We start from the raw sequence: 22,494 nt of genomic DNA, 5'->3' as shown, positions 1-22,494 counted from the left end.
AAAAAATTTTGCAACATTGAATAAAAGGAACTGTAGAAAAATTTAATCCGAAATCTTCGAATTTAAAAAATCAAGGCTTGCAGCTAAAATTGTGTCCGTATGTTTCTACGAATCATTTTTTCCAAAAACTTGGACTAATTACCCAATCAATTATTTCACCAAAAACAAACCAAACAATCCGTATATTCGAATTAATTTATTTTAACAAAAAATATAGAAAGAAAACATCAAAATAAAAATACAACTGACAATGAGTAAGGTTACAGATATTATTTATGAACGTAAATACGTATAAATTAACATTTTTGAACAAGCATTCTAGAAACGCAGCAGTATTCTGATATGTCGAATGGTTGAATCAAAAGGTAAACAGTTGTTCCCGCGAGTTGAAAAAGAAAATGAAACTAATTCGCAACTATGTAGGCACAGAACACTGAACAGTACACGTTGAACTTCCAAATTCGCTGCTTCGCATCTTTAATAAACTCCTTGTTAGGTACGTAAAGGCTCAACAAATAAAAAAAAAACTCATACACGGCGTAGCCTTATTGCAACGTGTATAATAAGTATAGAGTAGCTTTTAGGTACCTTGAGAGCATTTTCCATAGTTTTAATTTGCTTTATTGTTCTGTACATAGGTATACACGAGCGTTTTGTATGGCGAGCTTTTCGAGTACCTACCTAGCTAGACCTACGCAGGCCTGCGTAACAAATCCTCTAAAATTTTGCAAAGAACAAGAGGCGAGAGAGAGAAAGAGGGTGTTGGGTCTACTTGTCTTGGTACATACATAGTATGTATGAGTACAACATGAAATCAACGACACGCCGTTTAAAAATATTGAGCAACGTTCATGAAAAGAATTAAAAGTACGAGTATGTTCGTCTTCCTTTGTGCAACTTTGCGTTACACGTTTTCGACTTGGAAACTTTAGTTAGGAACATATAATGAGATGGTTTTCCATTTCAGAAAAATTTTCCAATTGTGTAACTCATAAGTAGAGTTAGAGCGGTGGGTAATTCAGCTCTCAGGGAGGATGTTTCGTTGCACATGTCTTCCTCGCAAAAACACATGTGACCTGTGCCGGAACTCTCCAACATGCAGACGTGGTCAACCATGAATAGATTTATTTGCAGTTTGGTCGTGCAAGTTCTTCTAATGCTTTCGTGTTCTGTTAAAGTATTAAAAAAAAAAAAAAAAAATAGAATGTTATTTACAAGTATGGTAACTTTTAAAAATACATTTAGATTTATGTGAAAATCTCTGAGTAGGAAGTCATTTAGAGGCTCTCAATATTTTTGCAAATATTTTCGGCTTTAGATGCTTGTTTTACTAATGTTCAAAAAATTCGAAAGCCTCTCCCTTACGGAAAAAAAATAGTACTTTCTGAGTAGTAGTTTTTTAACGGAGTAAAAACTACTACTTTTTAAGACCTTCATGGAGAAATATTAGTAGTTTTACATAAAAACTACTACTTTTGTCCAAAAACTAGTTAAAATTACTACTTCATGAAGTAGTAATTTTAACTAGTTTTTGGACAAAAGTAGTAGTTTTCATGTAAAACTACTAATATTTCTCCATGAAGGTCTTAAAAAGTAGTAGTTTTTACTCCGTTAAAAAACTACTACTCAGAAAGTACTATTTTTTTTCCGTGAGGGCTGCCTCTTCAATACTAATTTATGAACGAAAAAGATACCCAACAATTTTTCAGAACCTATGTCAATCTTAAATACTAATGCAGGTTATCGATATATCAATTACTTAATACTTTATTTATGGGCTTCCCTAAGTACATTACAATGATTTTCTCCCATGTACGTAAATAATCCTTTTTCTACATTATTGACAATTTTTTTAAAGAAATCAAAAAAATATCTTTTTAGATGGTTACCTACCTTTTAAAAAAATGTGGCGTTCATACTCAAAAAAAAAAATGATGAAAAATTGAAAATTTTTAAAACTAGCTCTCAAAATGAAATCCAATCCAATTTACAACATTTGTACAAAATCTTGAAGGAAATATAATGTACAATTGATTGTTTGTTTCAAACGTTAGGAAATCAATTTAAAGAACTCTAGAGCTAGACTTTCAAATTTTTTGAACTTTGATTTCCGGGAAAAAGTCATTTGTCGTTTTTTCTTCCTCCAAATTCACAAACCTTGTTCTTGAAGGATGGAAGCACATTATGAATTTTTCAAAATGGTGCAAAAATTGAATTTGTTGGGATCAAATTTTTTCAAAAAGATGCCTCGTAGTGCAAAAAACAACTGGACAACTTAAACTTGGAGATCTGGTTAAATTGATTTGGCTTTTGGTTTTTGAAAACTTTCAAAACCCAAAATTATTGATCTTTTTCCTCTTAAATGAATTTCTTTTTCTATTTCCTGTCGTTTTGGAGCCTTCAGCGCGATTTTTCATTTCTCCAGAATTATTGAACTTTTCCAGAAAACACGTGGTAATTCATTTGAGATGCTAAAAATCGAGTTGTGGATGTGCGATTATTCTCAATCTGTTCAACAAGTTTTTCCAAATCGGGGCAGATTTACAGTGTTTTTTTCACCAGGATATTTTTATAATGAGAAATTTTTGAAATTTGCTCGAATGGATATATTTCATTCGAAATCAACCCTACGAATCTGAATTTCTCCAGAAAGCGTGGAACTTAATTTGAACAGCTAAAAATCGAGCTGCGGTTCATTTTTGACCTGTTTAATAAGTTTATCCACATTTGAGCCAATGTCTGTAGCTGACACTTATTTTTATATTTAAAAAAAATTTTAAATACCAAAATAAACACTTGAAGTGCGCACCCAGAAATTGGCTCAAACGAGGATAAACTTGTTAAACAGGTCGAGAATGAGCCACACTTTGATTTTCAATATCTGAAATTAATTTTTAAGTCTTCTGGAGAAATTCAAAAATTCTTAAGAAGTCTAAAATAGTACTAGAGGCTTCAGAATCGCTCAAAATGGTGATCTTTAGTTTAGAGGAGTTGATATTAGTTTCAGCAGGACTGATTTTCGTTATTTTTACAGAACAAAAACGTAATTTAAAAAAATAAAAATAAAATCGCACTATGGAGGCTCCAAAACGGCCAGAAATAAGAAAATTTGCTGTGAGGGAGTTGATATTAGTTCCATAATTTAATGTTTGTCATTTTTATTGAATAAGTAGGTGCACATTTTTTTTAAAAAAACGTACCTAGATTGTCGAAAATAGTTAATTTTGAATTTTAAAAAATTCGTCAAAAATCAAAAAGTCAATTCGGACAGTCGAAATTTTTATCATAAAGTTTTCAAATCATGCTCTTTTCAAAAATCCAGGTCCAAATTCAAATTAGAGGTAGACATCTGGAGATGTTTTCTTGTAAGTCTCATTCTAACAAACATAGGTCCCTCCCCCTCCCCCTCTTTTTTTCTGAAAACTACCCATTTTCATATTTTCCTCAATTCAATGTCAATTTTCTAAAAAAATAAAACTATCCACCCGCCTTTTTGAAATGACGAATGAATAAAAGAACAAAAATATTATTTTATTTATTCACTAAACAGTGTAAAAAACGAGAATGAAAAATCGCTATTCAAGGCTTTAGCTGAGAAATTTTCAATCAAGTGTTTAACTGAAGGAATACTCCACTGTTTGTACATAAAATTAATATGTGATTTTTATCGATTTTGGGAATAGTCAACATAAAAACGTGGGCAAACGCCATTTAGAGGTTGAAGATACAGACGTGATTATAACTGAAAACGTGACGTTAAATTTACGGAAAACAGAACATTAGGTAAGTATTCGAAATTATGAATCAATAAGGCTTTTGACGTATTGCGGGTTGCATATCGGTTTGCCTGAACTTTATCGGTTTGGTGGGCATTCTTATCAGTGAGTATCAAAATTTCATATTTTGAGCAATTTTCACAAGGTGTTTTTGAGATGTATAGCTTTTATTTAGTTTTTTCTTCAATTTTAAACACTGTTAAACCCTGTAATGGAAAAAGATCCTCTCTTCGTCGAGTTTTAAAGAACTTGACAAAACATCTTTGAACCTCAACAAAGAGCGGATCTTTTTCCATCACAGGATTTCACAGTGTTTAAAATTGAAGGAAAAACTAAATAAACGCTATAAATTTCAAAAACACCTTGTGAAAATATTGCTCAAAATATGAAATTTTGATACTCACTGATAAGAATGCCCACCAAACGATAAAGTTCAGGCAAACCGATATGCAACCCGCAATACGTCAAAAGCCTTATTGGACTGTATAAAATCCAGAAATAAAGAGGTTACGGAGGATTTAAAAAATTTATTGAAATAGAAATGCTTAAAGATAAAAAAAAATGTTTTCAAGGGTAGCAGGAGATTAGCAGAAGCATGTTAATGATGTTATTATCTTGACAGATCAAGAAAAAAAATGTAATCTCTAGATATTTTGTAATAATGATGAAGAGAAAACAATTATAAAAGAGCAATTTATTTGATAAAATAAAAATACAAAATGTTCATAATTTTTTTTATTGAATGCATTTTGATCTTTGAGATCCTCAACTAACCAATCAACTGAACTAGTCCAAGAAATGTTTGAAAAACACAAAAAATCAGTCAAATCGCGAAAAAAGAAAAAAACTTGTAGTATCGTATCCTTGTTGTCCTACAGTTTTAGGGATAGGCAAACAAACATGCATACTTGTATCGTTGTTTTAAAAAATCGACATTAAAACTATGAAACACCCAGTCTATTTCATGTAAGGAGAAACTGAAAAAACATGTCAGCGTGAATTTTTACCATCTCTTTTGTTTAAAGTACCTACCAATGATGCTTCTATTCTATGTTATGATCTTTGGCGTACTTTCTCGTACATTAAAATTTGAAAGCTAAATAACAGTGGCAAAAGAAGGTAAAAATAAACACCCCGTACCTGTTTTGGCATTTCTGACCATTTTCACACAGCATCCGTTACATTGTTTAAGAGGCGGTTGATCTCTCGGAAGAACAGTATAATTGAATGGATCCTTACATCGATGATCCTTCCAGCTGTCGCATTCGTAGCAAAATATCGCTCGTTCTGAAATTTCCAAACTTATTAGTATTCCGGGGCGTAAAATTTTATATATAGAAGTATACGAGTACTGTAGCTACAGTGGTAACGTTACAGTTTATTAGGAAGTTGGACGTCATATAAATTATACGGTTTGTGCAAAGTATTTGAAATATTGTGAGTTGAATTTACAATCGTACGAACGTATACGTAGCCTACATCGTCGTCGAGGCGAACTTTGAATTAGCTTTTAACGACACTAAATTGTAAATAAAGCCACCCAATATAAATATTCTCGAATGAAACGATATTTCGCGCTTGCCAGTATATATTTAATTTTACAAATACATGTGTAGTACTATTATAAATGTACCAATGTACGAGTACATTGCATTCACGCGTGACCAACCCTACCCCATAAACCATTTGCTTGCGTTTGATTTAACCCGCAGACCATTTATTCGGCCACTATCTCTAAAATTACCCACTAGGGATAGAGAGAATTTCGTCTTGTTTTGGCTGCGGCTACAATATTCATTCGTTGGTATATGTTTTATTCAATTACTTAACGTGTAAAATTCATAATGCTCGGTGCTGGGAATTTGGATTTGGTTTCGAAACAATTTTATCGCATCTTGTCGACGAGATTGCGTAGGTAGGTATAGAGAGGAGCAAGTCTTACATTTTTTATAAGCGAGTTGTAGGTTGCTTGGAAATAACGAGAAAATGTCTTTCGCGTGTTTCGATTTTTAAAAGGTGTGGAAAATATTTGAATGGTAAATGCCGATCGACGTAGTATAAGGCTTTCTGTGAATCGAAATTTCCACGTAATTTAATTTAAAAGCGTCGCGATGTTATTCCAATACTTATACCTACCCTTCTTCGAATCCGCAACCTAATTTATGTAATAATAGGATAACTTATATACAAATACCTATAGTATAGAAATATAATAACAAAATAGATAACTTACGAGGAAAACATTCTTGTTTAGTGTCGCATACCAAACCAATAAGTATCACTGGAACAAAAGAAATGCAAAATTAATTAACACGTTTAACCGAGAGTTTTATTAATGGTCATCCTTTTATCGGTTAACCAATTTTACAAAAGAATTTGGGTCAAATTGGTATTGCGAGTATAGTATATACATTACACACCATGCAGTTGTGTTAAAAAGGGGTTCCTATTTCAAAACTTATCTCACGCTTAACGCTGGATTAATTTTAGCAATAAATTCATAAACGCGACTCTTTGCTTAGCTTGTACAAACACCATTATGAAACTTTCCGATAAAAATTCCCATTAGTGGAGCTTCTCTATGGTTTTTAAATAAAGAAATGAGCTTGTAAACGGGACAGTAGTAAAGATTTCTGCCAAGGGGAGGTAAAATGGAGGTCATTCGATTGAAATATTTCTCTTGGGGAAGAAGTGGAAAAAATAATACCAAGAATTTTCATTATTTTTTGGTATAAATTTTATGTTTTGATTAATTTTTTGAGGTACGAGAAATTTATAAACATTTTTTATTTTTATTTTTATTCTAGATTCGTTGGGGAAGTAATTTTATTTTATTTTAGACCCTAATGATTTGAATCTTACGAGAAATTTAAATTTTTTTCTAGAAAAAAATTATTATTGAATTTTAAAAATTCATAAATTTTTTCAAGTTTGATTATAAAAATTGGTTTATTATAAGGTATAAGTATGTATTAAAAAAATTACCTACCTAGGTACTCTAAAACAATCATGTATATATTATATTGAAATGAAAAATTTCAAGAATGCGTTTTCTGCAAATTTGAACACGAATTGATTCGGAAAAATTGTGAAAAAAGATAAATTTTATCACTATTTTTAATCGTGGTACATAATATAAGTTACGCTGGATCTCGAGGCTCTCGAAAAAGTCACTGTTCATGATTTCAAATTTTGGTCGCCAAATTAGCAAAAACGTTGCAATGTTTCCTAAAAAATTTTCAAGAACATGTGCTTATTTGGAAACTTAGAAAAAATTAACCCGTACCTTTAAGGACTTGACTTTCACGAGCTTGAAAAAAAAGTCAATAAATTGCTAATATCATGTTGAATTTTCAAAAGAAAAATTTCAAACATTTTGTCAGACTATTTTTTTTGGAATTCGAAGCACTTAATTAACTTAGGCAAAAAACATATCCATGATTTTAATTTTTCATCGGAGAGGAGACTTTAACCCTATCTTTGAGCCGGAGATCTGTTCAAAAATTTTAAGAAGCTAATTTGCATGACGTTGACTTTTGGAAACTGAATTTTTTTCATTTAGGTACCTGCCTAGTATTATTTGAACTCAGACTTTTAAAAACATGAAAAAAAAGTGATCAATTTAATTTCATGTTACAACATTTTGTCCAAGGCAACACTATGTAAAATCGGTTCTCTTTTGTTTATGGTTTCGATTTTTCAAATTTTCAATCGATATCGTTTTTCGTTTTTGATTTTGTCTTTTTCTATCAATGATATCGTTTTCGAATCCGGTTTCGTTTTTTTTTTTCGTTTTTATTAGTAGTACCTAGTGTAAGTGTTGTGAAAACGGGAAATTTTCATTTTCAACAGTTTTTGACCTTAGGCAGTTCTTGCTCCGAAGCCATTGGATTTGCCTCTTAATTGAAATTTGAAATGGTAACGAAAATTGAAGCAATAATTCATAGTATATTCATATTTCGCAGATGATTTGAAGCATACGTTTCCAAAACGCACTAAGTCCATTTTCAAAGATTCTGAGATTGCAAGGCCATCTGGCATAAAGTTGAGGCCCAAAATGGCTGATTTTTTGATATGTTGTGCCCCAGGGTCTTGGTTACAACATATCAAAAAATCAGCCAATTTCAGCTATTTCTACGTTTCCAAATTGTACTAAGTACCATGAATTTCTTATCAATATTTTTTTGGACTTAGTGCGTTTTGGAAACGTATGCTTCATTTGAATCGATTATAGAGTCAAAAAATGTTATAAAAATTACATGAAATGACAATGTAGCAAAAAACCTTAGCGAGACGTTATTTGTATCAACGGTTTTGATTTTGGTTAACCAAAAATATTGAAATTACCTACTGGTAATTTTTTAGTAAATTAGGTAGGTACTGGTAATTTTTCAGTAAATTACTGGTAATTTTTAGATTTGAGGATTTTCAACCATGAGAATATTCGCGAATGTTCGCACTCAAAATATTTCCAGTGCCACTTTTTAGCTGGTAATTTTGATTTTTTATTTATTTTTTCAAAATTCGTGTGACATTTCACCCCATGTCAGACAAATATCACAAAACCTTACTCAGAACAATTTTTTTAAAAAATAAATTTTGATTTTTTATGTGGAAAATATTTATTTGATGACTCTTTTTTGATTATTGATGGATGAGGCAGGTAGTTGGTCTGGTCTGCTAGAAAAATTTCAATAGAAATTGTATTGATTTAGTAAAATTTGTTTTTCACAATTCCCTGACAATGACCAAAAATTTCTAAAATTTAGTTACTTAATTCCAGCAAAATTCAACAAAAATTATTGAAAACGAGTCTGAAAGATCATAAAATGTGTGGGGAGGAATATTCCCTGTGTGAAAAAGGGAGAAGCTTTCCCTCTGTAAAAAATAGGGTTTTTGTAAAAAAAAAAAAAAAAAAAAAAAAAAAAAAAACGGTTTTGGAAGAAGACTCAGAGAACTAAAAGGAAAAAAAACACTAGAAGAAAAAGAAAAAAAAGAACACCACATAGTTAGTTCCCTTCTCTTCTTATAAATAGCGCCACTTGTACATTTTGAAGATTCAATTAATCTAGGTTCCGATAACTTTATATAGATAGCGCTAGTGTGTCAGTTTTGAAATGTTCCCAGTTTCAATAGTTCCATCAATTTCGCATAGATGGCACCACTGTGCCAATTTTTTTCAAAGCTCTAGTTCGACATTTCCACCATAGATGGTGCCACAACACTGCATTGTGGCGCTCTCTGTCAGTTGTTTTACGAAAAAATAAATAAAAGACGTTGCAGAAACTTTAATATTTAAAGGAATTTGATTGTCTTAATTATTGAAAATTAATAATCCTGCAAAAAATTGATTAAATCAGCATAAATGAACGAAATTCCCTCCAAATCGCATGAACTATGAAGTGTCACTAAAAAATTAATAAAATTGGGAGAAGCTTTGCGAAAATTGATCAAAAATTTGTATAATTGTCATGAGAACTATCGAAAAAATTGGTACATTTGTATAGGTAAAATAAGTAGGTCCCGAAAATCACAAAAAATTGATTGCATAAATTATCAGAATGTAATGAAATTGCACAATGCACAATGTACCTATTGTATTGTTATGAAAACAGCAAAATCTGTGTTAAAAACTCTTGAAAATTCAATAAAACTGCGGAAAATTTTGAGAAAAAATGGCGATAAACGTTGTTAAAACCCCCAAAAAAAATCGTACCTAAAAAATGATTGAAAATTACCAAAAGTTGATAAAATATCTCAGAATTTGAGCGAAGCATAAAAGCATTCGCTTCAAGATTAGAAAATGATTATTGATTCCTCTATTATCCTCTACTAGTTGACGTTGTTTTCAAAAATCGCTCATTGATGATAACACAAAACCGCTTTATGAACAATGATTTTTCCTACTAGTCAATGTGGTTTTTAAATAGAAGCTGTAATGCATACAAGTACCTATTTGCATAATTGACGAAACCTCTTTAAGGAAGATCATTTTACAACGAGGTAGCGTTGTTTTTAAAAACTGCTTGAAATGAATTATCTGAATCGACAAACATCAGTTAAAATCCGTAATAACTCTAATTTACACAATTTCATCAAATCATAACTTATCTTGAACCTGGAGAATAAAAAAATAAATCGATAAAACAAACAAATGAAAACATTTAAAAACCTTCGCAACCCTTCTTTCTCTAGACTACGCTTAAAGGAATTCGCACGTTCCCGATTTCGATGCAATGTTAGTATTAAAACTTTTTAAAAATTACAACCAAAACTCGTCGTAAAAATCGTACAACAGCGAGTAGCGAATTTCAGAAAGCTGTAAAATAAATTCGCGTATTCGAACCCAGTGACCTGTTTATTTTGGCAAAATTCTTCTCTCGGTACATTTTAATGAAAATTTAAAAAATATTAAATTTTGTCATTAGGTCACTTGACAGTCGACAATTCACTATTCAAGTTAGGTACTTTTATATTATCAACATTCGCAGCTAACTGCTTTTGAAAGTCGACTCTACCCCTCGAATGAAAGTTGCGCTCTTTTTTTTTCCAGTTTTAGCAGCCAAAGTTATGTCTCTTTTTCAGTTGAACGCATTTTTATCGTTTCAACTTAGCGCAATTACTTTTAATGAGCGCTTTATATTCGACTGCAGCGAGACCTGTGTAAACTGGACGGGCGTGTGTATTTCATACAACTAATGAGTTAAACTACTCTCGACGGTATACTCGTACGTATACGCGATATGGGGGTTTTATCCGAAAACTTGCGACTATGCCATGCCAGCTTTATACCGCAACATATTCAATTTATCGCCAAGTTCATTCCATTTAACAATCACGTACGCAGAGCAGAGTAGAAAAGAGCTACAGTATAGTAAATCAGCTGCAGCTGAGATTTTGACTGAAACCGCAGAGCATGAGTAGGTATCGAGAACGTCGAATCACTTTTCACAGCATAGCACTTAGTGTAGGTACATTGCTATTAATCGATTTGTGTTCATCGACGATGAAAAATATCGCATTACGCGTAAGATTCGAAACAAAAATAGCCCTCAAATGGAGACGTTAAGTGTTTCTTGTTTGGTGTGTATACGTTTTCATTAATTAGCCAGAACGGTTTGGAGATGTGTGTCACCAAAGTACACGCGTGATTTTTGGCGCCGTTTCAAAAAAACCAGCGAACCTTACCTAGACCCTGGCGCGTTTTGAGAAGCACTGATTGCTGGTACTTTTTGTTTGTATGCGGAAATCACCTAATGTCCGGTGATATATCACATTTATATTGCGGCTTTTGCGGTGACGTGGTGTTTTGCCAAATACGAATTTCTGTGCATATATGAATGTACCAGCGCATCTGATATGTAAATTTTTAAAATTTCTAATGTTTTGGATTTTGCTTTAAATGTTGTAGCGATATACCTATACCTACTACTACGTGTGCCCTAGCTTTGAAAAGTATAAATGTTGGAGGTATACGTAGGTAATATGAATGTGCGAGTATGATTCGCCTCGAGATATGTAGGTACTTTTTTTCATATTAAGGAAGACAGACACGAAGACCTTTTCGATGTTCACTTTCGTAACAACCTTAGCACGAGATATTACTAAAAGGTAAACTAATACTTGATCAATATTTTAAACATGCGAAGGCAATTTTACTTTCAGAAATAGATAACTTTTTAAAAGGGAAATCATTTAAAGCTAATTTAAAGAAACCTATCGTATCTTGTTAGAAAAATGATGTTTTCGCCCACCCCCCCCCCCCACAAATGTGATAATTTTCTAGAGGTTCAGTGTAAAAATAAATTCGAGTGAAAAATTATTCATTATGAAATTCTGGAAAGAAGGACCTCATTGAGACCCTGAGTGTTTTGCAAGAGTTGGTTAATGAATTGCTTTTTTTTTTTTTTTTTAATGCCTTATTGAAGTTTATGTGGAAGTTTTATGCAAGTATGGTGTTTGATAGATTTCATTTTACGTGAAAAAAAAAATGACTTTCCATGTATGCAATATAAATTCAATTAAGAAAGAAGTCCCTTTTATCATTTAAAATAGTTTGATAAAACATCCGACGAAAATTCTTATGTAACGAGTCGTTGATTTATTTAGGAATAATTTCAGAAAATGAGAATCATGTGCTTGACCTTGTGCTTTTTGCCATTGAATTTCATTGTGCTCTTCATATTCCCTCTTTTCCCTTCTAGTAGGATTCCGTAATGCAATTTTATCAATTTTGTGTGATTAATTTTTTTTGTAAACTGATCTGACTAAGTACCTACCTACCAACTTTTGGTTTCTGAATTTCAGAGAGTTTGACCACTTTTCTGTTAAATATTCTATTCCTTTTCTCTTTTCATTGAAAATCTTACAATTTTTTGGATTTTAAAGCAGTCAAGTTCATTGATAGAATTTTAAATACAAAACAGGGCCATTCAACTTGCATGTGTACTTTCACAACAACTTTGAAATTGGTTGCTTTATCGCCACAGAAGAAGCTCATTGAGGTTTCCAGTTCACGGCATCAAATTACCTTCTTGAAGTTTTTGGTCGAAAACTTTAATTAGGTATTAAACTACTTGAAAACTCGAAGAGGAAACTCCTCAGCCACATATAAGTAATTCTAAGTGCATATAGAGAAAATAAAATTGACGTGAAGCACTGAAGCTTGAAAAAATTTGAAAGAAAAATGTGAATATATTACTTTTAAGAGTGTTTCAAAGCGTTAAGAAGTTTATCCCACTTTCATGACATTTTCACCTGAAAGGCTGAAATACGAATTAAGTATGAGGTGAATATCTTTTTTGGATAAGATGAAGAAGCCTCGTTGAATCAGTTGACAAAATTATAGATATGTTTGTTGGGTTCAAACCAAAAGGTACATAAAGGAATGTTATACTTACCCCTACCGGCCACATATCTCTAATAGACAGAATATTTATGACTGTAACAGCTTTTCAGCTATTCAGCCATTCCGCTAATTATTAGATATCTTTCAGATATTTGTAAAAGTTGTTAAAATATTCCATTTCAAGTAACATCTAATAGTTAGCTATCAGCCCAAATTTAAAATATCTATTAGAAACAAATTTAAGATAGCTAAAATATATCGTCACCAGGTATTAAATAACTAAACAAAAATTTACAGCAACTAGATGTCAAATAGATATACAGTAAATTAATATGAATTTTTGTCTGGTGACAGATATACTTTAGCTATCTATTTGATGTCCGAGTTCATTCAGATTTAAACCAATGAGCAAAAAATTAAACAAGAACTTCAGTACTCAAATTTTCGTGATAGAAGGAAGAACGTGTCGTATTGGAAATGAGTATTTTCGTTATTTTGTGCTTGAAAGTGGTCGATTTTTGAGTAAAACGTGTCGAAATCGCAATAAATTACAATAAACGAGTTCTTAAATCACATTATAATTTGTTTTTTCTTCAATTTTGCTTTTTAATAAGAAAATACATATTCTAAAACGCGTTTTTTTTGTGTAAATGTGAAGAAAATTTAAAGTGTTTAAAAAATAATAAGTGACAAAGCTTCTTATAGGTAATTTAGTTTTAATCTAAGAAGAATTCACAAAAAATAATGGCAAAATGAAGTCAGCAGCATGTTCATTTTATCTATAGTAAGTTGATACGTATTGGTATTATAAATTTATAATAATTGACACGAAAGAAACTTATGATTGTGTAGTATACAAATAAATTATGGAGTGTATATGATTAGAGGTACCTAATCGTGAATTTCTTATTCTATGTTAATTAGGTAACTTACTGATAAGGTGAATACCCACCTACGAGTATACTGCTGACATAATTTTGCTATTATTTTTCTCTAATTACACCTGAATCACTTGAAACTTTGTCACTCATTATAATATTACCTATTATTTTTTGATCACTTCTAGTTTTCTTTAAATTTATTCAAATAAACAAGTTGCAGATTGTTAAAAGTACCTTCATTTTGCAGGGCGAATTTCAGTCATTTTAATAGCTGAGAAACATCCTATAGATATCTGTAAAGCATTATGGCTACAAGGCATTGGAGAATAGATATCTATTCTTTGGCGCATTGCAGCCATAATGCTTTACAGATATCTATTAGCCTTGTATTTACCATGTAATACTACATAAAAGGTACTTTCCTGTTATTAAAACAAGGTAATTTCAGCTATTCCAGTTATCTATTAGCTGTATCTTTGGCTGAAAAAAATATCTAATAGATGTCTATTAGACGTTTGTGGCTGGTAGGGACTATTCTCAGAAGTTTTTGAAACTCTGTATTTTTGGGTGAAAATGACTTCGAAATATGACTCATAATTATGGTTCATTTTTCAAATTTGGAGGAAAAAGGGAACCACACGAATTTAGCATTCAATGATGTAGAAAATTAATAATATGTTTTATAGAAATGTTTCTCAATAATTTTATGTTTTTACAAATCTAACCAAATTTTCTCTTTTTGTCAAACATATCTGTAAATTTTTTCAAGTATTGGCAGAGTCAAAAACCAAGTTTCTGAATTCATTTCACCGAACCAAAAATAAAATTTATATTTTCACAAACCTCCCAATAAAATTTTCGGTTTCACAATACCGAGAACCAAATTTTTATGCTTTGGCAACCTCACATAAATCTTCTACTCGTAGTTTTAACAATTTTTCCAAATTTTCGAATTTCACCAAACTTGATCTGAATTTTAAGCTTTTGCCAACCTCTCCAAATTTTCAAATTTTTCCAAGCCAAACAAAAAGTAAGTTAGTAAAAAAGCAGTCCTTTTTACAGTTTTACAAAAAAGTGTGAAAAAAAACAGTTTTTTTTCAATTTAAGAAAGTAAAGTTTTTGGAGACAGAAAAGTAAAATTTTTGGAGACAAAAAAGTAAAATTATTTTTTGGAGACAAAAAAGTAAAATTTTATGAAAATTTTGGTCAAAAAACACACAAAACCTGACAAAAAATAGACTTTTTGGAAATTTTGATTTAAAAAAAAAAAATCATGTTAGTTTACAGTTTTTATACTTACAGTTTTTGCAAAAAAGTATATTTTTTGCAATTCTTGCTTTGGCAAAAACAGTAAAGTTTTTTTGTAGTTTTGATGAAAAATTTCTTTGCAATTTTTAAAGAAAAAACAGATTTTTCAGCGACGAAAAAGCAAGACTTCCTTGAAAGTTTGACCAAAAAAAACACAGATATTTTTTGTCATTTTGACATAAAACTGAATATCTGTTCACTTTTGTGCATTTGGGCAATTGAGGGTTCGAAAACAGTAGATTCGAAAAATTGGTCATTTGGGAAGATGACAATTCGGAATTTTTCCATCCAAAAAAATGTATTCGGGTGAATGTGCAAAAACCCCAACGTTAAAATTTAAACCTGACCAAACTTTCAAGTTTCACCAAAGTAACCTAAATTTTCGAGCTTTTCCAAACATTAGCAAATTTTTCAATTTTTAATACATAAGTAGGTACGTAAGTAGAAGTACCTATAATTTAATTTTTGGGTTTTAACAAATTTACCAACTCTACATTTTCTTCGTTTGCAAACGTATCCAAATATTCAAGTTTCATTGAATCTTTTGTTTTATCAAGTTTCGTCAAAAACTCTGCATAAATGTTATACTTTTGCGAAATAAAACCGAACCAAATTTTTGAGCTTTTCCAAACCTAGCCAGATTTTCAAGCTTTAGGTAGGTGCCAGAAAATATACTTGTTACAAAAAAAAAGAAAAATAGTTCGGAAGTAAAAATCGAATATCCATTAGGTAGGTCAGGTAGATAACAGGGTAAAGTTAAAATTAGTAATAATTAGTCTGAAAGGGTAGTGGACAGTCGCACAGCGTGATCGACTTACGAGTAAATATACGACCGTAGAGCTCTAGCATTATAGCAATGTTGCAGCTTGCAGCACAACGACGACAGAATGGCGACTACTAACAAGTAACAACTGTAGGAAAACTTCGTGCTGAGCAATAAGGATATTATAGTTTAACTCGATCGTCATATGTACGAGTCAAAAAGAGATGTTAATATTAAGAAAAAAAGAAAGAAAAAATTGGAGCAAACGTTTTCAAAAAATCATCAATATTTTGTACGCCGACTACTGCGGAAGTATTTCATATAAAAAGTTCGTCCATTTTTAGTTTTATCGACTCGTGTATATGTACTTTTTGTCGACAGATACGTACGACAGAATTTGCAATGTTTAACTGTCGAAAGTTCGACTTTTCGAACGCGAACATATGTACAACTCGTGAACTTGAAATAGGTAATTGCGAATAAATTGAATAAAAGTTACATTAACGGAGAGCTGAGCAGTAATGTGTACCTATGCGATAGCACGTGATAAAAATACGTAATTTTTTATTATTCTTTTATATGTACCTAGTGGGTTATACACACTAAAGCTCGTCTCAGCGGTGGAAAAAAACCAGCAGGGGATTACTCTAGGGAGAAAATCAATTAGGTAAACTGTTGCTAAGGTTAAATTACACAAATAGATACATACTATATACACATAGAGGTTAGATACGGTAGCATCTGCAAATACCATTGTATTCAACATACTTACTTACCTATCTATACAGCGAAAAAAATAAAAATAAAAGATACGTATTGTTAATAAAATTACTCACAGAATAAAAAAAACGACATTTGGTAAAAACGAGCATTAAAACTTGGTTCATGAACTAATCCAACGATCGAACACACTGAAACAGAAACAACGAGTATCCCATATAGCTTTCTTTTTCATTTTAAAAATTTAATTAAGCGTGGCCGAACTGGGCGAATTTAAAATTGCATAAACAAGTGACAACTGAGTGGGCTCAAGTCGAACGAAAATAACGCTAGAATCGCTTCTTCATCGCGAGCATCGGGTTATTTTTAATTTTTTTTCAACCATACCAATCTTAATGACAAATTTATGGCCTTTCCATTCTTATAGAAAATTATACGTTCGACAAACCTTAGTAACGTCGAGTTGCCTTTTTAGTATAGAAAAGTAACGTGACAATGGACTTTTTTTTCCAGCTTCGATCCGTATAAAATGTATTATTTATTGTTTCAAAGGAGTTATAAATATACCACAAATATATCGTGTGTGTGAAAATAAAAAAAAAGAAGATAATGAAATTTGTTGACCTAGTTTTATCAAGTATCACCCTAATCCAGTTCCTAAAGTAACTTGTGTTTTGCCGCAATACGTCAAGTATTCGTTTCCGTTGCAACCCCCTGCCCCCTCCCTCGCCACCAGTCTTCGTCGTCGCTTTTTTTACTTATTCGCGATTGCGAATATTATATAAGATGTGTTTAGATAATTTTGCTACTTGAATGATCTTTTAGATAAATTTACTTTACGTTTTTTTGATATCTACTTTTTTTTATAAAAAGATTTCCTCGTTTGAGGTATTTTGTTGGTACAGTATAATATTAGTTTACTAATTTTATCTAATTTGTTTCAGATATCGGTGGTGAGAATTTGAAGGATCGAAGATCAAAGCGTGCAAAAAAATTAATAGATGGGCAATGGGTCGTAGAAGCACCTATTGAATTTATTTACTTTATGTAAGTACTTACTTTCAAAATTTAATTTTTCAAACTTTTTTTTTTAATTTTAAAAACCTGATTTGAAATTGATAAAATATTCGGGAAAAAAAACCTTGATTAATAAAACTTTTATACTTACAAATTTTAGTAAAGTAAAATAAAGACAAAAACGAGATTTTATAAAACTACGATGAAAATTTCGGAGCAAATAAGAAATGTATTTAAAACTAATTTAAATTATTGGAAAAAAAAATGTTTCGCCAACCTTTTTGAAATTTCTATCAAGATTTATAGTGTTGAAAAATTAGTTTGGATTAATTTCACGAGTAACACATTTCCATCACTTCTAAAAATTGATAATATAAACTGGTAATCAATTAAATTTTATTAAAAAAAAAAAAAAAAAAAACTTGAAAACTTGAAAAAATTGATCAGTATTTTTATTTTAAAAATAAATAAAAATAAAACATTACAAAAATAATAACTTACCTTCCCCAAAGAACTTGAAATTGGCAATAAATCACCGCAATACGAGCGCACAACCATTAAACAAACGTACAAAACGATGTTTGTTTTTATAGGACAGTCTCGGCCGGTATTTTGAATCAGACAGCGGTACGTGAAAACACAAAATCCCAAAGTTCAAGCCGTTTAAAACTCGTTGAAAGAAAAGCATGCGTGAAAACTACCTCATTCTTTTGATTACTGCTTCACTAGACGGACTCGGGTGTCGTATATTTAATTGTAAACACTATTTAAATAGGTTTGATAAGCCCCATCTTTTAAAGCGTAGACCGATTTTAATTATTATACAATGTAAATAAAACGCTCAATCTCAGCATCTATTAAAATGGTATCCTTTCGCGTTGAAAATAATACTGTACGTTGATTGTAGTATGGAAAAATTTACTCGGTTGAGTTTATGTTTTATGTTCATAGGCTAAGTAAGGTATTTAAAATACGTTTGCATGAATTTTTTCATTGCGTAGAATAATTTATCATTTTTATGATTTCATTTTCAGTATGAATGGGAGTCTAGATTTTCAAATCACAGGAACTAATTCGTTTATATCCTGCATTCAAATAGGAGGATATGAAGATTATGTTTTCCTCGAGTATCGTCTGGCTGAGTAGTATAATTTGTTTATTTTTTGCAAACAGATTTCATGATGGATGATGCCGGTACTAACCTATAATAAAAATAGAAAAAAAAAACCTCTGAATTGTCGATGTTTTAATTATTTCTCAACACAGGTGGATAGAAATATGTTTTTAAAAGCTGACAGAAGATACATTTTCATTCATTCAAAAGCTCATCGAAACTTCAAAAGGTAATTATTACGATGAAGCGATATCTTTATCATTTTTAACATACGTATATAGTCTGGCAATATTGATTTTTTATTATAAGAATACAGTAAAATAACGTTTCTCTGCACAAATGATAAGGATATTGAAATGTTGATATGATGCCAAAGGATGCTCAAGCTTTAGGGTAGCTCTTACATGATTCCCAGATAAGCGTTCCCTTTGTTCGTTACGGTTAATTTTGAAAATGATTTCAGATAATAAAAATAATACGATTACGTACCTAGCTACCTACCTACTTATTATTTAGAAATAGGGAAGTGACATACTGTACCTAGCTAGCTAGACCCTGTATATTTTGTACGTATGTAACGCGAATAATTTATCATTTTCTTGTTATTGCAGACCTCAGATGTTGCAGGTATAATTTTTCACGAATCGAGTTGACATAAATTGGAAGTAATATCCGGCTGGTGTTTCATTTTGTCATGTTGTCTGTTTGGGGAAGCGAAGCGGAGATACCTATTGAATAATCGTTAAAATATATTTGCGAACAGGATGCTCCTGTGTGTACCGGGTGTTCCATTTTAATCATTGTGATTTTCTGAATAATTAGTGCGTTAGAGTATGCAACCCAAACTACACTCGTGGGAATTGATTGGCCAGTCTCGAGGATTAAGGGAACACGCTAATGTAACGTGTTACGTGCAGTTTCTTCGACCTTACGCAATGCAGTGAATAACGTAGATATGCCTAGTTGTTGAGCTTTGATGAAATTTAATTATTATAGTACCCTACCTACGTTTTGGAACCTAATTTTCAAACCAGTATTTTCTTGGATAAAATTGTTTACAAAAATCTCGAACACTTCATTTCCAGATGAATCATTCTATCAGCTTCCAAGTAAAATGGATTATTATTTTCGAGAATTCATTTTTATCAAATTTTTAGGTGTTGTTATTTATTAATTTTTTTAATCCAGAAATACTGAAGAGAATATTCTTACAGAAAATATGATGATCATGGTTGAAAAATGTCCTTTTTGCACTCTGGATTGACAATAATAGCACCAAATCCATTATTTTTATGTTAGTAATTTTTCTCTTCAAATCATTTTTTTTTTTTTTTTTTTTTTTTTTTTTGAAAATTGGGAATGGAGATTTAAAAAGTCATGCAGATAAGGTTTAAGTATAATTTGAAAATTTTCAAAAATCGTTCGTAAAAATTATTTTGAAGGGAGAGATTTTTATCAGAAGATCATGGGCGCGACCATAGTTTTTTAGCCCTGCCTCATTTTTCAGGGGTACACAAGAATATTAGATCATTTTGATTTTTCAAAACTTCATGAAAAACAGAAAAAGTCATTATCGATCAATGATTCATCTCAATTTTTCAAAAATAAATGTTGTAAAAAAATTGCCAGTGATTTTCCACCCTTTTTTTTTTTACAGGAGTTTTTTAGAAGTGAAGTTTGTTATTTTGGGCTCACAGTCAGTCTGACCTTAGGTAGAGGTAGGAAGGATGAATGTTGAATATTAGGGGTAGTATTTCAATTTTTTTTAAATGAAAAGTTCTAATTTTTCAAGTCAGTATTTTATTCAACTTTCTCAATGTGAACTATAAACTTGAAAAATATCATAAATTTTCAAATCTTTTATTTTTTTGATTGTTGTTTTTTTTATCCAAGTTGTTTTTTGTAGTAGTTTGATTTTTTTTCAATTTTAAGGGGAGGGGAAAGGAGAAGTAGCAGAAAATGTATAGCTTGACCTTTAAAAAATCTCATGAAATCTTCACTCCTGATTCTTGAATGTCCTGCTTATATTATCCATCCTGATTTTCTTGCTTTCGTTTTGTGTTTTACCAAAATTGTCAAAAAGTGCTGATTTTTCTCCATTTTTTCAACTTTTGAAATTTTTTATTAATTTTATTTTTCTCTGGTGCTGTAGAAAGTTGAAAGAAAAACTAGACAGCTAAGCAAAGCTTAGCTGCAAAGTGTGCGTAGCTAGCTGCCTTTTCTACAGCTATAACCGCTATTACATAGCTAAGTAGTGCATGCCTCTAATTATTCAGAATTCTCATTATCTTCATATATATTACATACAATAATTGAAGAGCTCTATTCCAAAGTGGGATGGATTTTTCAAAGTAAATTTTTCTACAAGTGATTGTTCTATGTCCAAAGAAAGGAAAGGTGCACCACCTTTGGAAACAGAACAAATTTCAGTATCAAAAACTTTAAACGCATTTTTTGGAGGAAAAAATGACTTGACCCACTTTGGAATAGAGCTCTTCAATTATTCATATCATTTTCAAGTTCACATTATCTACAACTTATAGAACTTTTAATCAATTTTTGGAATTCTCAGTGTCTCTAAATGACAAATTTTCATATTTTTTTTAGAATTTCCATTGTCTTCAAATTTATAAAATTTCAAACCAATTTTCAGAATTTGCCTTTGATTCTAAAATTATTAAATCATATAAAATATGTTAAGGATTCGCATTGCCTCTAAATAACACGAAAAAAATATGGGTAATTTTTACAAAAAGTGTTGACTACATATTTAGCACAATAACAAGATCCCATACAAAAATATGTACATAATATACCTAAGTAAGTATGATAAAATTTGTTTTGAAAATCAGCAATTTTCAACTGTTCAGTTACAATATGTAATAATTTTTACTGTAATCTTATAGTAAAAATCATCATTTTAATAAATTTTGCTATAACATTAGTAAAAATCATCTTGTTTTAATAATTTTTACTAAAGCATGATAATAAAAATTACATTAACCAAGTTGTGTAAAAATTACTCATTTTAAAGTAATTTTTATATCATAAAAAGTAAAAATTACTCATCTCAAGGTAATTTTTACTGTACTTACGGCGCTATAGGTATAGTAAAAAGTATTTGAATAAGTGAAATGAAAATTCATTTAGCAAAATGATATCATCATATTTCATAACTTTGTTTTTATAAATCAAAATGAGGGGGCTACAGGGTTCAAAATTCGTTTTTTTTTTGCACCAGCGTACTCACTCCACAGCATTTACCTATCCAATATTTCCAACGAAAAATCCGTCACCTATACCTACCTACCTACCTGATGGGGATTCGAACCTGGGACCCTACAATTCCTATTCCTACCTACATGCCCTAACCATTCGACTACGAGTCACATGGTGGGTTAGGGCATTAAAAGAATATATTTGTTGGGTAAACGCCCCACCAAACCACTCCCACTTGGAACATACAGCTAACAGATGAGGGGTGTAACAGGGTACAATGAGACAGCTGATTTGAAAAGCGGAGATGGAATAGACTGGGGGTATAGCAGGGTACAATGAGCGGCAGGTGTTTTGCAAGTCCCCTTTTCCCTTTTTTAGGATTTAATGCATTAAAATAATGAACTAAAATTGCAATTACTCAGCAATTACCCATCCGAATTGAATGAAAAATAATCTATTCCCTCCGCCTTAATGATTCTCAAATGGTGTCCAATAGGTACAAAAAACGGTTGGATAGTTTAAGAGAACATTCATGTATAATGAAATTGCATTTCTCAAAGCGAAACCAATAGTGTGCTACGCACACTAAAAAATCTAAAATATTCGTACCGTATCCTCACACAAAAATTTATTTGAAAAAATGGTCTGCTAAAGTCTTTTTTGTCCTGCTTTTTGGATTCCTTACGATCCATCTCGAGGAGTGAAAAAGTTGGTTTAATTATCGTAAATAGATACATTCAATTTCGATTATTTTAAAATTGTATTCAAAGTTCAAAATTCGAATGGTTACTCAACTTTTTTGAAAAAATTTTATTGACTCGAAAAATATGACGTCACGTTAACAATCG

General features: G+C 31.1%; 1 protein-coding gene and 1 long non-coding RNA gene across 4 annotated transcripts; one reads left to right on the top strand and one right to left on the bottom strand.

Moving 5' to 3' along the window:
- Nucleotides 1–181: 181 nt before the first annotated feature.
- On the bottom strand, nt 182–17,938 carry qvr (protein quiver). 3 transcript variants are annotated; one of them, XM_065364860.1, is made up of 5 exons: nt 17,815–17,938; nt 16,413–16,487; nt 6,010–6,057; nt 4,917–5,063; nt 182–1,169 (listed from the first exon to the last, which is right to left on the bottom strand). In XM_065364860.1, exons 2-5 carry the CDS (start codon nt 16,429–16,431, stop codon nt 964–966), a joined length of 420 nt encoding a protein of 139 aa, XP_065220932.1. In that variant the 5' UTR covers nt 16,432–16,487; nt 17,815–17,938; the 3' UTR covers nt 182–963. The 3 variants fall into 3 exon arrangements, with proteins under 3 accessions (XP_065220932.1, XP_065220933.1, XP_065220931.1); XM_065364861.1 differs by lacking the exons at nt 16,413–16,487; nt 17,815–17,938 and adding an exon at nt 12,478–12,496; XM_065364859.1 differs by lacking the exons at nt 16,413–16,487; nt 17,815–17,938 and adding an exon at nt 9,729–9,806.
- A 248-nt stretch (nt 17,939–18,186) lies between these two features.
- LOC135845959 (uncharacterized) lies at nt 18,187–21,292 on the top strand. Its single transcript, XR_010558864.1, has 3 exons — nt 18,187–18,507; nt 18,580–18,656; nt 19,039–21,292. It is a non-coding gene; the product is annotated as an uncharacterized LOC135845959 (long non-coding RNA).
- Nucleotides 21,293–22,494: the final 1,202 nt, after the last annotated feature.

The sequence above is a fragment of the Planococcus citri genome, chromosome 4 (assembly GCF_950023065.1).
Source record: "Planococcus citri chromosome 4, ihPlaCitr1.1, whole genome shotgun sequence".
Taxonomy (NCBI): Eukaryota; Metazoa; Arthropoda; class Insecta; order Hemiptera; family Pseudococcidae; genus Planococcus; species Planococcus citri.
Note: the sequence above shows the minus strand (reverse complement) of the source record. Positions and strands in the feature narration are given on the sequence as shown.